The sequence below is a fragment of the Lepisosteus platostomus genome, chromosome 10 (assembly GCF_059453375.1).
Source record: "Lepisosteus platostomus isolate fLepPlt1 chromosome 10, fLepPlt1.hap1, whole genome shotgun sequence".
Classification (NCBI taxonomy): Eukaryota; Metazoa; Chordata; class Actinopteri; order Semionotiformes; family Lepisosteidae; genus Lepisosteus; species Lepisosteus platostomus.
This window is the reverse complement of record NC_142620.1, coordinates 1,168,841-1,185,497: the sequence shown is the minus strand read 5'-3', so window position 1 is coordinate 1,185,497 and position 16,657 is coordinate 1,168,841. Positions and strand designations below refer to the sequence as shown.

Genomic DNA, 16,657 nt, shown 5'->3' with positions numbered 1-16,657 from the left:
TACAATGTGATGTAGCCTCTCATAAAATTTTAATTCTTAACTTTGAAATCTGTAGGATTCTAAGGTGATCTGATCACACCTGATCTGAAAACTAGTTAGCAAACAGGAAAAAGTGAGTCATCTTAAGTCATCTTTATTCAGTCCTTAATTCAAGACCCATTTATACAGCAGGGCACTTTACAGGAATAATTTGAGCCAAGTATCCTGTTCACAGGTATAACAGCAGTGTCCCACCTACAACTTGGACCCAGGACCCTCAGATTCAGAGTCCCTAACCATACAGTAGCATAGCTAATTAAATGTAGATTATGCAAAATAGAGGGGACAAGCAAACCCGGAAGTGGCATCAGAGATTTACAAATGGACGTGAGCACAATCACAGGCTGGGTATTCCACCACGACACTTGGCAAGCTACTGTTGACGAGAGCAAAGGGCTCTATGCTGGAATTAGGAGCTCATACAATGCAAGTCACATGGGTGATTCTGAGCTGCAGGATGACTTGTGTGAAAAGGACCTGGGTATTTATGAAGATTCCTCTTTGTTCATATCAAAACAATGTGCAGGAACAATAAAAAACAGAATACTTGGTTATATAGCGAAAAGTGTGAAATTTAAGTCAAAGGAAGATTTGCTTTACCTTTACAGTGATTTAAAACCTCATCATTGTGTTCAGATTTCATCATTATACTACATAAAGGATATTATAGCCTTAAAGTTGGAAGAGGAGTAACAAGAATGTTCCTCGGGGTCAGACGATTGTCATACAGTATACAGACAGACAGGCTAAAGAGACTGGAACAAAGACTGAGAGGATATATCATCTCCTGAGGAGTGTACATACAGGTAGGGTACACTTGGAGAACCATGGCAGGCTCAGTAAAAAAACAAGGACATCATGTGACACCTGATGACTAAAAAGTAATTAATCTGAAATGGAAAATAGTAAACGTTTACACAGAGAGCTGTGGATTTTCACAACAGTGACTCCACAGATTCTTTTAAGAAGTGGCTTAATAGAACTTTGAAATTATTAAACTACCAGACAAACAAGGTGGGTCAAACAGCCTCCTCTCATTTGCAGCCTTTCTTATGTTCTTATGATGCAATAAATTGATCTCCATTTTGCTTTAATTCAGCAGGAAGAAAAATAGTTTGCAGTCTTCCTGTCCCTTTGGAAGGTCTTTGCATTTCATACAGGTGACTCCTACGGAGAGAGCCACATCTCCTGCAGTGACCCATGCTTGCCATCTCTCCCTGAGACAGCACTGTTCCGGTAGTGTAACCTGCAGTGAGAGGATTACTGCACTCATTCCACTTACTTACAGATGGTGCTCTGGCGTCATCTCCGAGTAATCTTCCTACTGTGCATGGGAATGATTCATTAAAGCCTAGAGGAAGCTGGAGTGACACACATCTGAGCTTGACCTTACTGTAGGTCTTGTTTTCGCACTCTTCCTTTTGAACATCTGTTGCATTAAAATGCAGTACAGAATAGACTAATTCTGCAGTCCAAGATAAAAGTATTTTCTTATGAAACATGACGTATATCACCACTTAAGAGAAATACTTTCTCTTGCAGCGCACAAACATTTGTAGCTTTGGAGGAGTGGTCTGCATCCATCCGTTTCTTCCACTGAGTGCTTTCAAATTTGTGGGTTTTCCCAGTAGCCTCTGCTTCTCTCTCATGCACTTGTAAAATTCCCAAAGGATTAGTTTAGCTCATGAGATCGCAGCATCCGATTCAGAACTTTTTCTTTCAAAGTTGCTAGGGTGCAGCTGATGAGCCCACTGTCATTTTACAGTTAGCAGTTGGGGTACTTCGATTTTCCTTCCATCTTTGAGGCTTTTGTCTCCTGAAGAGCTAAGGCAGGATCTCACCATGGTGGGACCTCCACTGTGCCCAGACAAAGAGCTGTTGTTGAAGGCTTTGTTGTTTTATCTCCCTGTAACGTCAGGTCACTGCTTTGGAAACAGTTGAGCTTTTGAGTCATTAGGTAACAGAATACTTGTCAAAGTCTTTATCAGGTTTTCTACAGTTATTGATGTGTGATGTGTTTGCTTACTTGAGAAGTGGATTGAACAGCCTGCATCCTCTCACTGATGTCTGGTTTGTCCAGATATCTCAATGTTTTCGCATGGAGTGGCGTTTTTATTTTGTGCTGAATCATTCTGTAAAGCCTTGACTTTTAGTCCAAGTCCATTTTGAAAAACCTTCTCAAAAAACAATTGTTTTACTTCGTCCTGCTTCATGCCACTGTTACATAACGTTTTCCTTTGTGTGACTGTATGACTTGAACTGCTGTCAGAGTGTTACCCATTTGTGAAAGTAATTGGTTGGCTGGCTACAGAATCTCCATGAGATCATATGATGATATACTGTAGATAATGAGAAAGGATTACTTCCCCGTTATTACTACCTTTTGATTGGTTAACTTGTAAGCATGTTCATGTGTCTGGGATTCTTGTGTCCTGGCAGTGTTGTTGCTGTGGGTTAATATCCCAGCTGGGATGCTGCTGTCATCCTCTTGAGGAAGGTTCTTCACTTGGAGTGCTCCAGTGAAAACCCAAGTTACCCTTCAAAGATAAATGTGTTCTCCATAATCTTATCTGGTAAAATAAAAGAATAAAACATTATAGAACAGTTTTAATTGAAAAGAATATGTGATTTTCATATTTTGCTCTGTATTTTTTAAATTAGCATGGATGACCTATTTTTGACGTGAGTGTCTTTGTAAAAAAGTCCTGTACACTCCAGTGAGTGCTTTGAAAAGGTCCAGCCTGGACGCTGTAAGTTTACAGACGTAAATGAATTCAGGCTGTATTTGTTTTAAATTCCAGTTACCACATAAGACCATTCTGACAGCCAGCGCTCGTGATGTTCCTTAGAGCCCTGCTACAGGTGTTTCTCTGAATGTTGGTGACCAGGAGCAGTCAGCATCGGGTTTGTTTGTAATTTTTATTTTTTGTTGTCCTTAGTAAGCAAGAGGCCAAAATACTAATTTCAAGTGTAACGATCCCTAAATTTCCAATTGAGCAGATCAATTAAATTGGCTGTGGCCGCGGCTATCCACACGTGTTTCAAACCCTGCTGAGGCCGCAGTGGTGGGCTGTGTTGAGCTCTGATAATCACAGTGAATTAGGACTCTCCTCAGCACAAAAGCCTACCTTAATTACAGAGGTGAGAGTGTGAGATTTCACACAGCTGTTAAACTGTTAAGAAATGCTACAAAGCATACAGGAGCGAAGTGGGCAGAAACGTTACAGTGCAGAGCCCTTATCCGAAGGGGATAGCACCTACGGATTCAGTCTGCAGCGTATAATATCAGCCTGATGAGTGAAGCGACTGGCTGTCAGGGCCATCTTTCTCCCTGTGTGAAATATGCCATTAGAAAGGCTAGCCGAGGGGGGCAGTGTGCTCTGGCGGCTGCAGCCTGCGGTGTCTGTGCTGGGGCTCCGGAGGCCTGTCTCGAATTACAGGGCAGGAAGCGTTTGTTTAGAAATCCAGCAGGTCACACTATCTAAAATCATTTTTATCTGACAGCAGTGCATCTTCCCCTCTGTTCTCATGAACACCGCTTTGTCGCTGAATTATCAAGAAATAAGTGGCTTTGTGCTAATTCAGTTTTTCTGTACCTGGTTTTAGTTTGGGTCTCAGATTGGAAACCCCTGAATCTTATGTTATCTTAGTCTAATGTCTTAGACTAAGTCCCTTGGGCTGAACACTTCTTTCCCCAACAGGTATAGATTTTGTCTGTCTACTTATGATGAAAGCAATTACCTAACAGGTTTTATGTGTAAAAGTCAAGTGTGAAAGGAACCTTTTCAGTATGTTTCTTTCAAATCAGCAAAGTCAAAGAGGATGATATGCAAAACAGGGTGACATGAAGAACAAGGTAGTTTTATTTTTATATTCCTGTTCTATATAGTTTTCTTTGACCTTGATGTGTTTCATTTCCAAAAGACAGTAAACTCAAAGCTTGAACCAGTGATTAATTTCTAACAAAATGGGAAAATAACCAGAAAAGCATTTACAATTACTGTTTAAGGCAGCAAGCATCATTGCTTTCCTTGTAAATACAATGATTTCAACATGGTTTATTACAGCACCTACATAGTGAGCCAACATTGTTTTTTTCTATCTTAAAATTAAGCCTCTGTAGCATGAGAAGCTGTTCATGAACATTTCCAAATGAAAACTCTAAATGATAGTTTACCACAATTGATACAGTTCTTTCAAAGTTTCACATAGCACACAAAGAGAAACATTGTACAGTATTAAAGACAGAAAGGCATTCTTATTGTGCTTCCTAAATGTTATTTTGAAGACAACAGTGACATCTAGGGTTGAGTAAAGCAAATTTCTTTCTGTAATGAAAATACTCAAACAATCACAAGACAATGGAGGAGAATGTGCTTACAGCATCTTTGTATCTTGATGCAGGTTCCCTAGGGAGAAAGAAAAAACGTAATGTAACATTAATTATAGCTATTTATGTAAGAAAAAAGCATAGTCATATGGATAAGTGCATTCATTAACATTTACTTAAGAGTGAAGTCGTCCCCCTTTCCAGTAAAAAGGTTTCGAAGTATAATATACACATACGAAACGAGCAGAAATTACTGAATAAGGCAATAAATTCAAATTGCTTAAAGATTTATGTTGAATATATTTGGAAAAATGGTTTAACTAGAAAAATATTCAGCAAATGACAGAGCCAATGTCTGTAATATTATGAATGGCATTGCGTAAACTAAAACAAGATGCTGTTAGAAATATCCATAAATATTTTCATTGTATTCTAAGAGGCAAAACAAGCCTTAAGTGTTATCTAGCAAAGACTGATCAATGATTTTTATGGATATTAATAGATGCTTTAATACAGTTGGCATTTGTTTTATCTACCTACATGAATTAATCTCAATAAAATAAAAATCTCACAAATCTGGAGCTGGTTTTTAACCAAAAAAAAGCAGAAAGTTGAAAGGATGCTCTGAAAGCAATTTGGAGAATTATGCCTACAAGTAGAAATAGTTAATAACCCAAACTGAACTTCAGGAATAACGTAAGTCCACAGAAATTTCTTGTTTTAAGAGGAGACACCTTATCATGTCACAGAAATAATATCCAAAAGCAAAAAATATATAGTCTTGAAAATGTAAACTAATCCCTGTATTGCTGTGCTTAAAGAATAAAATTTAATTTAAAAAAATGTTGCTTGCCTATACTTGTAACTGGCGTATAAAATGTTTAGTAATTTACATATATTAGCATATAAAGTAATTGGCACAGATGCCAAGAAAACATTGAAAAACAGATTAATTGTCATCCACCGGGCGCAGTGACATAGTTAAAAATGAGCCCCTTTTAAGAAGCCAATTATCAGAGAATTTCCAAAGTAGCCTTTTTCATCTCTGTTGTTCTCCATAGACACTCATGCACACACACAAGTCCACACGTATCCTGAATGTCCATGTATATAGTGAGAGGGACAGCCCAGCCATTTACACATAATATTTCAACATGACCTTATATTTGTGTTATGTGCAAGTATGTGCAGATGTCTTTTTCCTCCTCTTGACCTAAGTACACATTTAAAAAAAAATCTAAACCAACTTAATGCTTAGAAGCATTAATAGCTTTTTATTTCATTCATTACGTAATGAAGCAATGAAGAAAACATAGACACACCTTCCCATCGAGTAGCAGATTCACGGAGGCACGGTGCAGAGTCTGCTGGATTCGGAACAGACCTGTTCAGGTGTTTTGAATCCATGCCTCTGAAGACAGTGAGCAGCGCTGATACGCTTCCAAGTGTCACCCTTTGTCAGGCATGTTTAAATGAATCTGGAATGCAGATGTTTTTCATCACAAGCAAAGCTGTGCTAATTCAAAAGGAAACAAAAACACAGCAACAGGATAAATGTGAGAGCACAACTATGGAACAGAAAGATTTTATAGACAGAAGGTGCAATTGCTATAATGCATATGAAGGTTAAGTGAAAAACACAGTGTGCCTAAATGCCATTAGTCAAACCTTAAGTGATTATTTCTGATAACCTTCAATGTGTACTAGTTATTGTAATATTAACATTATAGGCATTGCAGTTCTTGTTAAGCTCTATAAAAATATATTTTTACTGATTTCATCTTATGGTACTAGAATTGTAAGACACAGTTATTTCTGGACACAGATGTAATAGGTTCCAGTTTGCTTTTTCTGAGCGGTAGTTTTATCTCCTGTAATAATTGCACAGTATCTTAATTTATAAGGATTTATATGGGTAGTAACAATGCAGTAGTAACAAATGAGCTAGTTCAGCTGCCAAACCCACTGCTATGAGAGAAGGGCATAAATGACTCGTGCTTTCATAGGCATTGTGCATCAGAAATTGTAAATAACATAATTGTAAATAAGATCATACAGAAAAGCATGTGAAGAACTATTATAGAAACACACAACATCATGCAGTATGGCAATTCTGACAAATTAAAGCAATTTTTGAATAACATCAGGCTTTAAAACCAAACATTGGCATCTTACTGTAGGCATTATAGAAGTACTGTAGAAAATACATCAATTTCTCCAGTAAGCGAAGATAATGCATGTTAGAAATATATATTAGAACATACATACCAGACCTAATAGTACATTATTATTCCCCAGCCTGTCAGGTTCAGAATGCATTATAAAAAAACAATAATTAAAAAAGGACTGTTCTGTAAAGAACGTAGCGTGCCACAATGTCTCGATATAATTTTAAGGCCTTAAACTTTTCACACTACAGACTCAGCTGGTTTTAGACCAGCCCTTTTATGCCAGTATGCAAAACATGTTATTTGTATTCATTAATGACTTTATAATATGAAGCCAGCGGGAACCTGGTTTCATCTCTATTAGTTTAGTAGCCTGGCAAACAAAGGGAGTCTGTGCCCATGGCATTGTGCCAGTGTAAGCCACAGCCATAAAGGCAGCTGTCCATCTGTGTTGCCTTTGCAGTAGATGTGCAACTTCCTCTTTGGTGTGAAATACTCCCCTCATCTGTGCCATTTAAAACGTCTCCGTCTCTTAATAGGCTTTCTCTTCACACAAGGCTATTGATCCTTCCCAAACTTAATCGGGTGTGAAATGTAAAAGGTTATGGAAGCGAAAATAAGCAATAAACCCTAACTTACGAAAGATACTATGGTATCAAGCTCTTCACACTCTGTGTGTTCAAAACAAGACACAATAAGGGCTTCTGAGCCTTTTCATTCTTGCCTGCACCAGACCGCCCTGGTCTTTAATGGTGGTCGTGTGAGTGGTCATTGAATATTTTACTGTAGCTGTTTTGATGCTTTTGAAGACAACAAGCCCTGTTGTTTTCTGTTATTCTGAGGTTCTTTTCACACGTTCCCTTTGAGCTGTGCAGTGTCGGAGCGCTGTGTGCGCAGCCCAGGGATCACAAGCAGGAGAAGGAATCCTTGGATCCATACACTTCCACCACCTGCTTCTGTGGCATCCCAAGCAGTTGTGTTTCATTAAAAGAGCTTGGGGAAAGGCAGGTACACGAGGTAGACAGGCATCGCGTCTACGAGCGAGCCTGCAGATCCGCATCGTGCTGGAACTGGCTTCAACAACACAAGGCACAGCAGCACAGTGCTGGGGAGAGCTAGAGCTTGTTTACACATACGTGTGAAGTGTTAAATGTTTAATTACAGTGTATACTGTAGACTTGCTAGCAATCCCCTTTCAAGGGGTGTCCTCTATTATTAGTTCATGTGCCTAGATGCAAATGTTCTTAATTGCGTATGTCAGCATGGCCAGAAAAAAAGGTGTTGAAATTGATAAGCACATTGGTGAAGACAGATGTCAAAACATCAGGTTCCTTTTGGTATTACCGAGATTTCTGTAAATGTTAAGAATAACAGATAAAAACCCCTGAGTTTGCATTCTGCAGATGGATATTATAATAAGTATATTGTAAGTTGTTTTGAACTACAGTATATGGCGTGGAATGAGTTATGGTATTCAAGATATAGATAGATACTTTATTGATCCCGTGAGGGAAATTGCAGTGCAACAGCAGCTTAACACAGACAACACAGCCACAGTGTAACGAATGATACAATAATAATAATAGTACAACACATACAATACAATCAGTACAGTGAGGGGTGCACTAAAAGAGTTATTCACAGTCTGGACACACAAAGAACAAACTAGAACAGAACAGTATGCAGAAAAATCGTATCACACATATGAATATAAATATAGATATAGATATAAATATAAATATAAATGTATTGCACAGGTCCCTGGCATATATTGCACAAAAAACGGTTGTAAACGGGAAAAGAAAAGAAAGAGAACAGATGTAGCAGTAGATGTGTAGATGCGTTCAGTCCAGAAACAGGTCACTGTCAATGTTGCCTCTGCCCAGACGCAAGGTGGATGCGTTGTACAGTCTTATGGCAGAAGGCAAGAATGACCTCCTGTAGCGCTCCCTGTCGCACCGTGGATGAATCAGTCTATTGCTGAACGTGTTCTTCATTTCTGTCATAGAGGGGATGGGAGATGTTGTCCATGGTGGCCTCTAGTTTGGACACCATTCTCCTCTCAGCCACTACCTCCAAGGGGTCCAGGTCAGACCCAATGACAGAGCTTGCTCTCCTGATGAGCTTGTTCAGCCTTTTAGAATCCACTGCTCTAATCCCAGGGCCCCAGCATACCACTGCGTAGAAAATGGCGCTCACTACCACCGACTGATAGAACATGTGTAGCATCTTACTATACACATTGAAGGACCTGAGCCTCCTCAAGAAGTAAAGTCGGCTCTGTCCCTTCTTATAGATGGCCTCGATGTTCTTAGACCATTCCAGTCTATCGTCGATGTGCACTCCCAGGTACTTGTACGAGTCCACCATCTCCACGCCACTCCCATGGATGTAGACAGGAGTAGGTTTGACCTTTTTCCTCCTGAAATCTACCACCAGTTCCACAAAGCTGCTGACCAGACCTCTGTACTCCTCCTGCTCACCCTTGATACATCCCACAATTGCAGAGTCATCTGAGAACTTCTGCAGGTGGCATGACTTTGAGTTGTACTTAAAGTCCGAAGTATAGAGGGTGAAGAGGAATGGAGAAAGAACTGTCCCTTGAGGTGCCCCTGTGTTACTCACTACCTGTTCAGACACACAGTTCTGAAGTCTCACAGACTGTGGTATACAGTATACAGTATACAATATACAGTATTTGTATAGTATTTCAGAATATATCTGAGTGGCATCATAATAATTTCAACTGCTTTGTAGCCCATGATATAAAGTGATGGGGTTATGATTAAGAAGTTACTGATTTTCCACTACTATGATCTCTAATCAGTAAAATTGCAATGTAGTCCTTGCCCTCAAAGTTTTAGACCTCTGATTTCCCAGTTGAATTGCTGTGGGTTCTCATGTTGTCCATCCATTTCTTTACCGCTTCTTCCGACTGAGGGTTGCTGGTGAGCCGGAGCCAAACCCCACAAGCAGCTGACGCCAAGCAGGTTACAGACTGGACAGGACTCCTTGTCCATTGCAGACACACACACACTCACACCAGGGCCAGGTTTCCCAGAAGCCAGTTAACTGGCCAGGATGTCTTTGGACTGTGGGAGGAAACCAGAGCACCTGGAGGAAGCCCACGTGAACATGGGGAGAACATGCAAACTCCCACAGACAGTACCCCAGGATCTGAACCCAGGACCCCAGTGCTGTGAGACAGCAATGCTCACCACTGCTTTACTGTGCCGCCCCTTTTTGGTTTGTCAAATTGCATATTTCTCACAAAAGTCTTTTGTTGATTTTTTGGTATTTCTATGAATTTTGTCTGTTTTTTGGTGATCCTTTGCAACATTCAAAAATAAAAATCAGTCTATTAAATCAATGTCTTACATTAGTAAGTAAATCCACAGCACTTCAGTCTTGGGAAGAGCAGCGGCTGCCCAGTGCTCCCCTGGTCTCTTTCTGAGCCCCTCAAACCTCATGCGCTAGATGGGCTGAATGTCCACATTATACTGCAGCCTTCTTCTGTTCGTCCTCATATTAACAGATGTTTGATGAACTTTTTCATCATCTGTGATGTCAATCATAATGTGCTGTCCGTACCCTAGCTGAATTGTAGACTGTTCTTCTTCGTTCGAAATGGCTCTTTTCCCTCCGCTAATTAAACGAGCCTGTTCGTGAGGTGACCCAGCTACAGCAGGCAGCTGTGCGAGGCTGGTGTGACACACCAGAAAAGGTTACTCTGTGTCTCTGAACTCTGGCGCTACATACAAATCCCCAGCAGCACTTGCAGTACAGAAGGCAGAGCCGCATCTTTGCAGACCCCCTCCAGCAGTCTTGGCACGGCGTGTGGGTGCTGTCGGCGCTGCACTGGTGGTGTAGTTCTTGGCTGTGAAAGTGGAGCATGCCCTCTGTCACTCACGGGGAGCGGCCCTGTCCAACTGTCACTTCCTGACAGTCTCATAATCAATCTCTTTATTAACTGCTCTGCTGCAGACAGCGCCGGGGTAGGGAAGTGGGCAGCTTGTGTGCCATGTTTCTGTAAGACACGCAGGTTTCACTCAGTTTGGGTCGGAGGTTGACGCTGCAGGAGAGCACTGCTTCCAAGCGGGGTCCTTCTTCTCCACCAGCACCTCGCGTCTCGGCACTGGGCTGCGTCGTGCGCGATAATTTATGAGGAGGAAATGCACAGCTAATGCAATTTATAAGCCAGTTTCTGCTGGTTGATCTGAGAGGCTTCTTAAGAAATCCTTACCAGCAAGAAAGTGACAGTAGATTATTTTCTTCTCTTTACTTCTTAACTTCTAATATAAAGAAATGATATCGAAAAAATAACCAGGTACTGCATAACTCTTAAACCCATTATGACCTTAGAATGTAGAGTAATATTTAAGTAACCTTTCTTCCTTGGCAAGACTTATGATATTACCACTACTGTTAATAATAATAATAATAATAATAATAATAATAATAATAATAATACAAGCAAGAGTAAGCCAGTTTGCTAGTTTGTAGCTAATTGATCTGAGGATCTTTCTATAACTGTTTCTTGAAAGAAGCCAGGGTTTTGGCTTATGAATATAAGCATAATATAATTTTACACAAAATAGAATACACAGCAAATAATAACAAATAATAAAATCTCTTGGGTGTGTCCCTGATAGCTGACAGGATTGCGGTCCAGATGATGTGCAGAGGTTGCTTTGCGTTCGAGAAAGTAAAGTGAGACTGGAGAGTAACACAGAGCCCTGGTGGAGATCATGTTACGATGAAGGAACAGGGTGCTCTGTACTCTTTGTGGATGGAACAAACTCTCCTTACCTACAGAGTTTTATTATGGGGCTCCTGGTGGTTTTTCCACAGTCCAGTCACATTTGCGAGTCTTGTGTAACCCAGGGAGAGGGTGCTTTCAAAAAACTATTTTGACATAACATCCCTTCATTCCAATTCTGCACTTTTAAATTCTACATCCCGGCAATTTCTCTGCTTTCTTATTTGCTCTCTCCACATTGTCTATAAGATATAAAAGATTTGTCAGCAAAAACAGGTAGAAAAAGACTCATCGCAGAAAACTTGTGGGTTAACGGACTGATGGGGGGGAAGGGTGTCTATTTAATTCCAAATGTCCATTAAATCATGCATGATGCTTTCAGCCCAAAACACACTGTTGCATGAAAAATACAGTATATATACTAAACATATGGTTCTAGGATCTCTGACTTGTTTTTTTAGAAATTCCAATCAATGTAATTACTGTTTCTTTTTTATCATAAATATACAAGCTTTATATTTCTGTATACTGCATCAAATCTGCTAAAGCTACACCCATCCTAATCATCCTGGCCCATTATCCATATTATCTAATATTACAACCATATTATCTGATATTTATTTAACTCTCCTTTATTGTTTATGCATTTTCCTGTTATTGTGGCATTTCAGATTTTACAGACAACATTGTAATTTTGTAGATTTTGTCCATTAAATCCAAAGTCCATTGAACTGTGAGATACTGTACCTAAGCATTATTTGCAATTTTGCTTGCAATGTTGAGTATTACACGTCTGTATTTTTCACTTTTCATAGGAAGCGTTTCTGGTTGAAACCCAGAAGAATCTGTTACAAGAGATCCATAACCAGTGCCTGAGCAATGCAGCTGCAGCCAAGAAGACTGTGTTCAATGCTGCTCCACAACCTGAAGACACGCTGTGAGCCCATGTCTTTACCCACATGTGCAGTAGCACTGTCACGAAGCATAATCAGACTAACGGAAATACTCATTCTGAACCCAAAACTTTGAGAACATGAGAAAGGTTAAAAGTCATTCGGCCCGACAGCTGATTTGGTAGTTGATAGCGAATTGAACCAGGATCTCATCCAGCTGTTGAAAGAAGCCAGGGTATCAGCTTCAACAACGTGGATCAGTAGCTCCTTCAACACCCCACAACACTTTATCTAAAGAAATGCCTCCTGTTCTCTGTTTTAAATGCACTTAGTTTCCACTTGCGGCCTCTGGTTTGTGTTTCACTGCTCGTTCCGAAGAAGTCAAACTTGGTTGACTTTCTCAATGTGTTCGAAGATTTTGAAAACTTGTATCAGCTCCTCTGCTCAATAAGAATGTACACATTATTTTCCCTGTAAAAACAACAAAATAATTGAATGTATCCTGTTTTCTGCAATATATCCTGGCAGTATTTTCAACTAGACTTTCAGCATTTCTGTAAAGCAATATTGAAGCCTTTAGAAACTTGAATTACAGTGAAGAGCATTGTTCCCTATTTCACTCAATGTGGTCTGGAAAGGCAATGCTTACCACATCTCTATTGATGACTGAGTCTACGGTGTAGCCTGTTTTTTTCATTAGTTCTAAAGTAGTTACTTTTATGCTTACATATTTTTTTTTATTTCACAAGACATGACAGTCCAGCACACTGCTCTGATCTAAAGACAATATATTACCAATTGGAGGTTTGATTCTAATTAGTGCCCTAGAGGAGAAAGCCAGAAAGAGTTTTGTGAGCTGTGTTTTCTGCACTGTTCAAGGGGGTCTGTTACCCCTTGATAAACTTTGCTTGTACTTTGTGCAAGGCTGGTGCATTGCACTGGCATTGGACCTGAATTCATTTGAAAGATTCTTATTCCTAATTGTTAGTGGGTTAAACTTTAGGTTAACAAAAGCAGCAGCACAGTATAAAAATCTGAGTAGTGAACTGAGATGCAGTGCATTTGCATGGCTGTAAATGTATACTGTGATTAAAAAATGGGAAAAGCATAGCTAGTAGGTTTCCGTTGTTCTAAACAGGCAGCCTCAACCGTTGATTAAATTCACAACGTAGTGAACACTCTTGAGTTTCCTAGCCATGCACTGGCCTTTAAGTGTTACCGTTATTGTATTAATTAGCCACAACAGAGACCCCACAGTGATTATCACTTACTCTGTTAGGCTGCGTTAGGAGTGTGTGCAGAGCTGAAAGGGGAATGCAGTAAATTAACACTTGGCTCCAGAGGTTCTCAGGATATTCAGGGCTCTTAATCTTCTTCTATGCTGTATTGGTATTCAGGGACATCATTTCTATAAATAACTCATTTCGAACGACTGATTCTAGATGGTAAATCCTGAAACATCAGGACAATTCTCCAGTAGCAGAATATTTTAATATGCAAGAAGGCCTTAATATACTGTTTAAGCAAACTTTGTTAAGGGTGTGCAATACATTTGTATACAGGAAAATATTAACTTCTTCTCATCTTAATAGCAGCTAAATAAATAGTTTAATGGTTACTAAAAATAGTAACCGCACAAAGTTTTTCTTGTTGTTTAATGAAAGTGTGTTTTAATATTCACTACTTGTGTGATTCTTGAAGGAGGCGGTGAGGAGGCCCAGTGAGTCACTGTTCCTCCAGGATGGTGTGATTCCCTGGACACTGCCAGTGTGGCCACAGTCTTACAACAACCCCATCACAATTAGCACCAGAGAAGACACTCAGAATCCCCTGCCTAAGTATTCTTTAATTCAACTGAGCTTTTATTTATACTGCAAATCTGGGCTACAAGGTAGTAAGATTTTTTTTTTATCAAGCAGTGCCTGTAAAACAATCTATCACATTTTCTGATGGCCTCTTAAATATTGGTAAAAGTATCAGTACTGCGTGTCAGGATACACATAAGAGAACCTGTCCATATTTAACAAGGACAGTCCTCTAACACTGCAATTTGAATTTAGTTTAAACAGGAAAATCCTACAGAGGCAGCATCTTCTCTCATCATCAGCAGCAGAGCTGAGGCAGATTGAGAAAGCAGCATGGGGCACCAGCCACTGTGCTAACTTGTCCTGTACCTGATGTTTCAGCAAAGGGCTCCATCTCCAGCATTATCACTGCTTTCGCTGGTAAAAGCCATGTGCTCAGTAAAGCAGGGGTCTCAAGGGAAAAAGGAACACGGAATAAATACAATTTATGTTTTGATACATTTCTGGGAAAAAAATCTGTACAGTAAGTAGGCTCAAGGGTTATAATAGCAGAATAGCATGTTTTACTATATGTACAACGTATACATTTAGTTGAATATACATACAAGTGAAAGTTTTGTATGATGAGAATGTTATTGAGATGTTAAAAAAACACCCTTAATTTGTCTATTATAAATGTGCACTGAAAACACACTACAAAGAACACGGAGTGTCCAAGGACTCTCATCTTTCTCTCAGTGAGAGGATAAATAAGACTGCAGGGGCACTACTACCCCGAAGGACAATCATGAAGATTCTCCCGCTTTTTGTGATTTTCCTGCAGCTGTCCAAAATCCCTGCTGTACGTATGGCTGGTGTCTCTCTTTCCCCCTGTCAGAATGATCCGATGGATGATCAGTCCTGAGGTGCCGACTCTGTGGGGACCATTCTGTTAGTCACAGTGCTCAGTCTGCTTCCTCCTTTGGAACAACACACTTAACGTGATTCATGATCTGGGGCCCTTCCATACTAAGATCTCGCTTTGGGTTTTGGAATGATTCTTCGTAACAGCAAAATGAAACTACTTAGGAAAAAAAAGCCATATAAGATATAAATATGCATATAATCCATCACTGTACCTCAATACACAGAGACTTGCACTGTATTACGTTAATAATTTTAAGTTCACAGATATGAAACTTGATTTGACAAAATATGACCTTTGCGTTTAAACAGAATAAATTCAGCATTGGTTTAAAGATTTTAATAGCCTCCCTTTAAAAAAATTTAAAAAATCTTATTAATTTAGTTTGTAAAGCATTTTTGCCTTGTATCCTTACAGCTATTCTTGATGGTCTCCAAAAATTGTTTAATCTTTTCTTCCTGACTATTCTAAGGTTCAGACTTGAATGTTCTTTAATCATGGAAAACATTTTCTTTATATAGCTCCAAAGGATAAATTCAACAAGCAATAAATATTGTCAGGAAAGGCAGAAATATGTTGTGCCTTCCCTGAATGATGGGGCATAATGACACTCACTGGGATACTCCCTGCAGAGAAGGAAGGCAAACTGTTCCTAAGCAACACAACACACTTTCTTTCTTTAATATGAGTGCGCTTGTCAAAGTCCCCGTCATTATAAGCACCTAGATTATGATGTGGATGAGGAATATGTATCAGGTATAACTGTGTGGTTTAACTGGTTTTAAGCAGACCAGACCACATTCTGTACATTGGATTGAAGGTGCTGTATTATTTATGACTGTTACTCGTTGGTAAGGATAGCCCATACATGTTTTAGAATTAGTTCAGAATTTAAGATTATCGTAGTACAGATGTAATATCTGTTGAAAGTGTGATTAGAATCTGCTAGTAGGTAAAACCTAATCCTATTGAACGTTTCTAATCTCATCATAAATCCTGCAATCAAAGATGATATAAGTCTGCCACCTAGTGGCACCTAGGATGGAGACAACCTTAAGCGATTCATGAAGAAAAAACAAACGACTGGCTTCCCTTAATGGTCAATAAGCATGTTTAGGACTATTTTGTATCGCAGATCGTTGATCTATGCAAGAAGAGGTTCAGTGTGATTTAATACATTACCTTCCATTCTTTAAATTTCCTTCAGATGTATTCACATGCAATAGAACAGCAGGTGACGTTATTTGAGCAGAAGATTCCAATCTAAATGGGTGTATATGTCATCCTTTGGCTTTGTGCTATCAGTAATACAAATAAAAGCAGCAGGTATACATTTTAGGACCTAGAAATCATTTCACCATAAAATAATGGTATATACAAGCTCCTCTGTGCATTCCTTAATTTGTTGATTGAATCATTAGAATATGATTCATTCATTAGAATGTCTATTATGATTAGAAGATATAGTACCTTAAGGTATAATTCTAAATCAGGTCAATAAAAAACTGCATGTTTTGCATGAGCCTAGTCTTGGCAAACCCCTTCTGAAAGACTGCTGACCCTTGTTGAGAATTACAGACCAGTCAAGCATAGTTTTAAATTTCATTTCTTCCTGGCTTATTTGCTGCTTTCATTGAACGTCGCTATAAACCCCTGAGTGTCGACAATGGCAAGTGTGTTGCAGGGTGCCAGCCCCCATTCTAGTTTAACATCTGGATCAGAATCTATTCTTGAAGGTCTCGCTGTTTCATCCTGATGG

At 39.4% G+C, this 16,657-nt stretch overlaps 1 protein-coding gene across 2 annotated transcripts in view; it reads left to right on the top strand.

Annotated features, from left to right (window-relative positions):
• Positions 1–14,124, top strand: part of LOC148652991 (protein phosphatase 1 regulatory subunit 37) — a 54,538-nt gene extending 40,414 nt beyond the window's left edge. For both annotated transcript variants that reach the window (XM_088647399.1, XM_088647398.1), the window contains exon 11: positions 12,112–14,124. In XM_088647399.1, coding sequence (XP_088503525.1) covers positions 12,112–12,237 — 126 coding nt within the window. In that variant the 3' untranslated portion in view covers positions 12,238–14,124. The remainder of the gene's footprint in view (positions 1–12,111) is intronic.
• Positions 14,125–16,657: the final 2,533 nt, after the last annotated feature.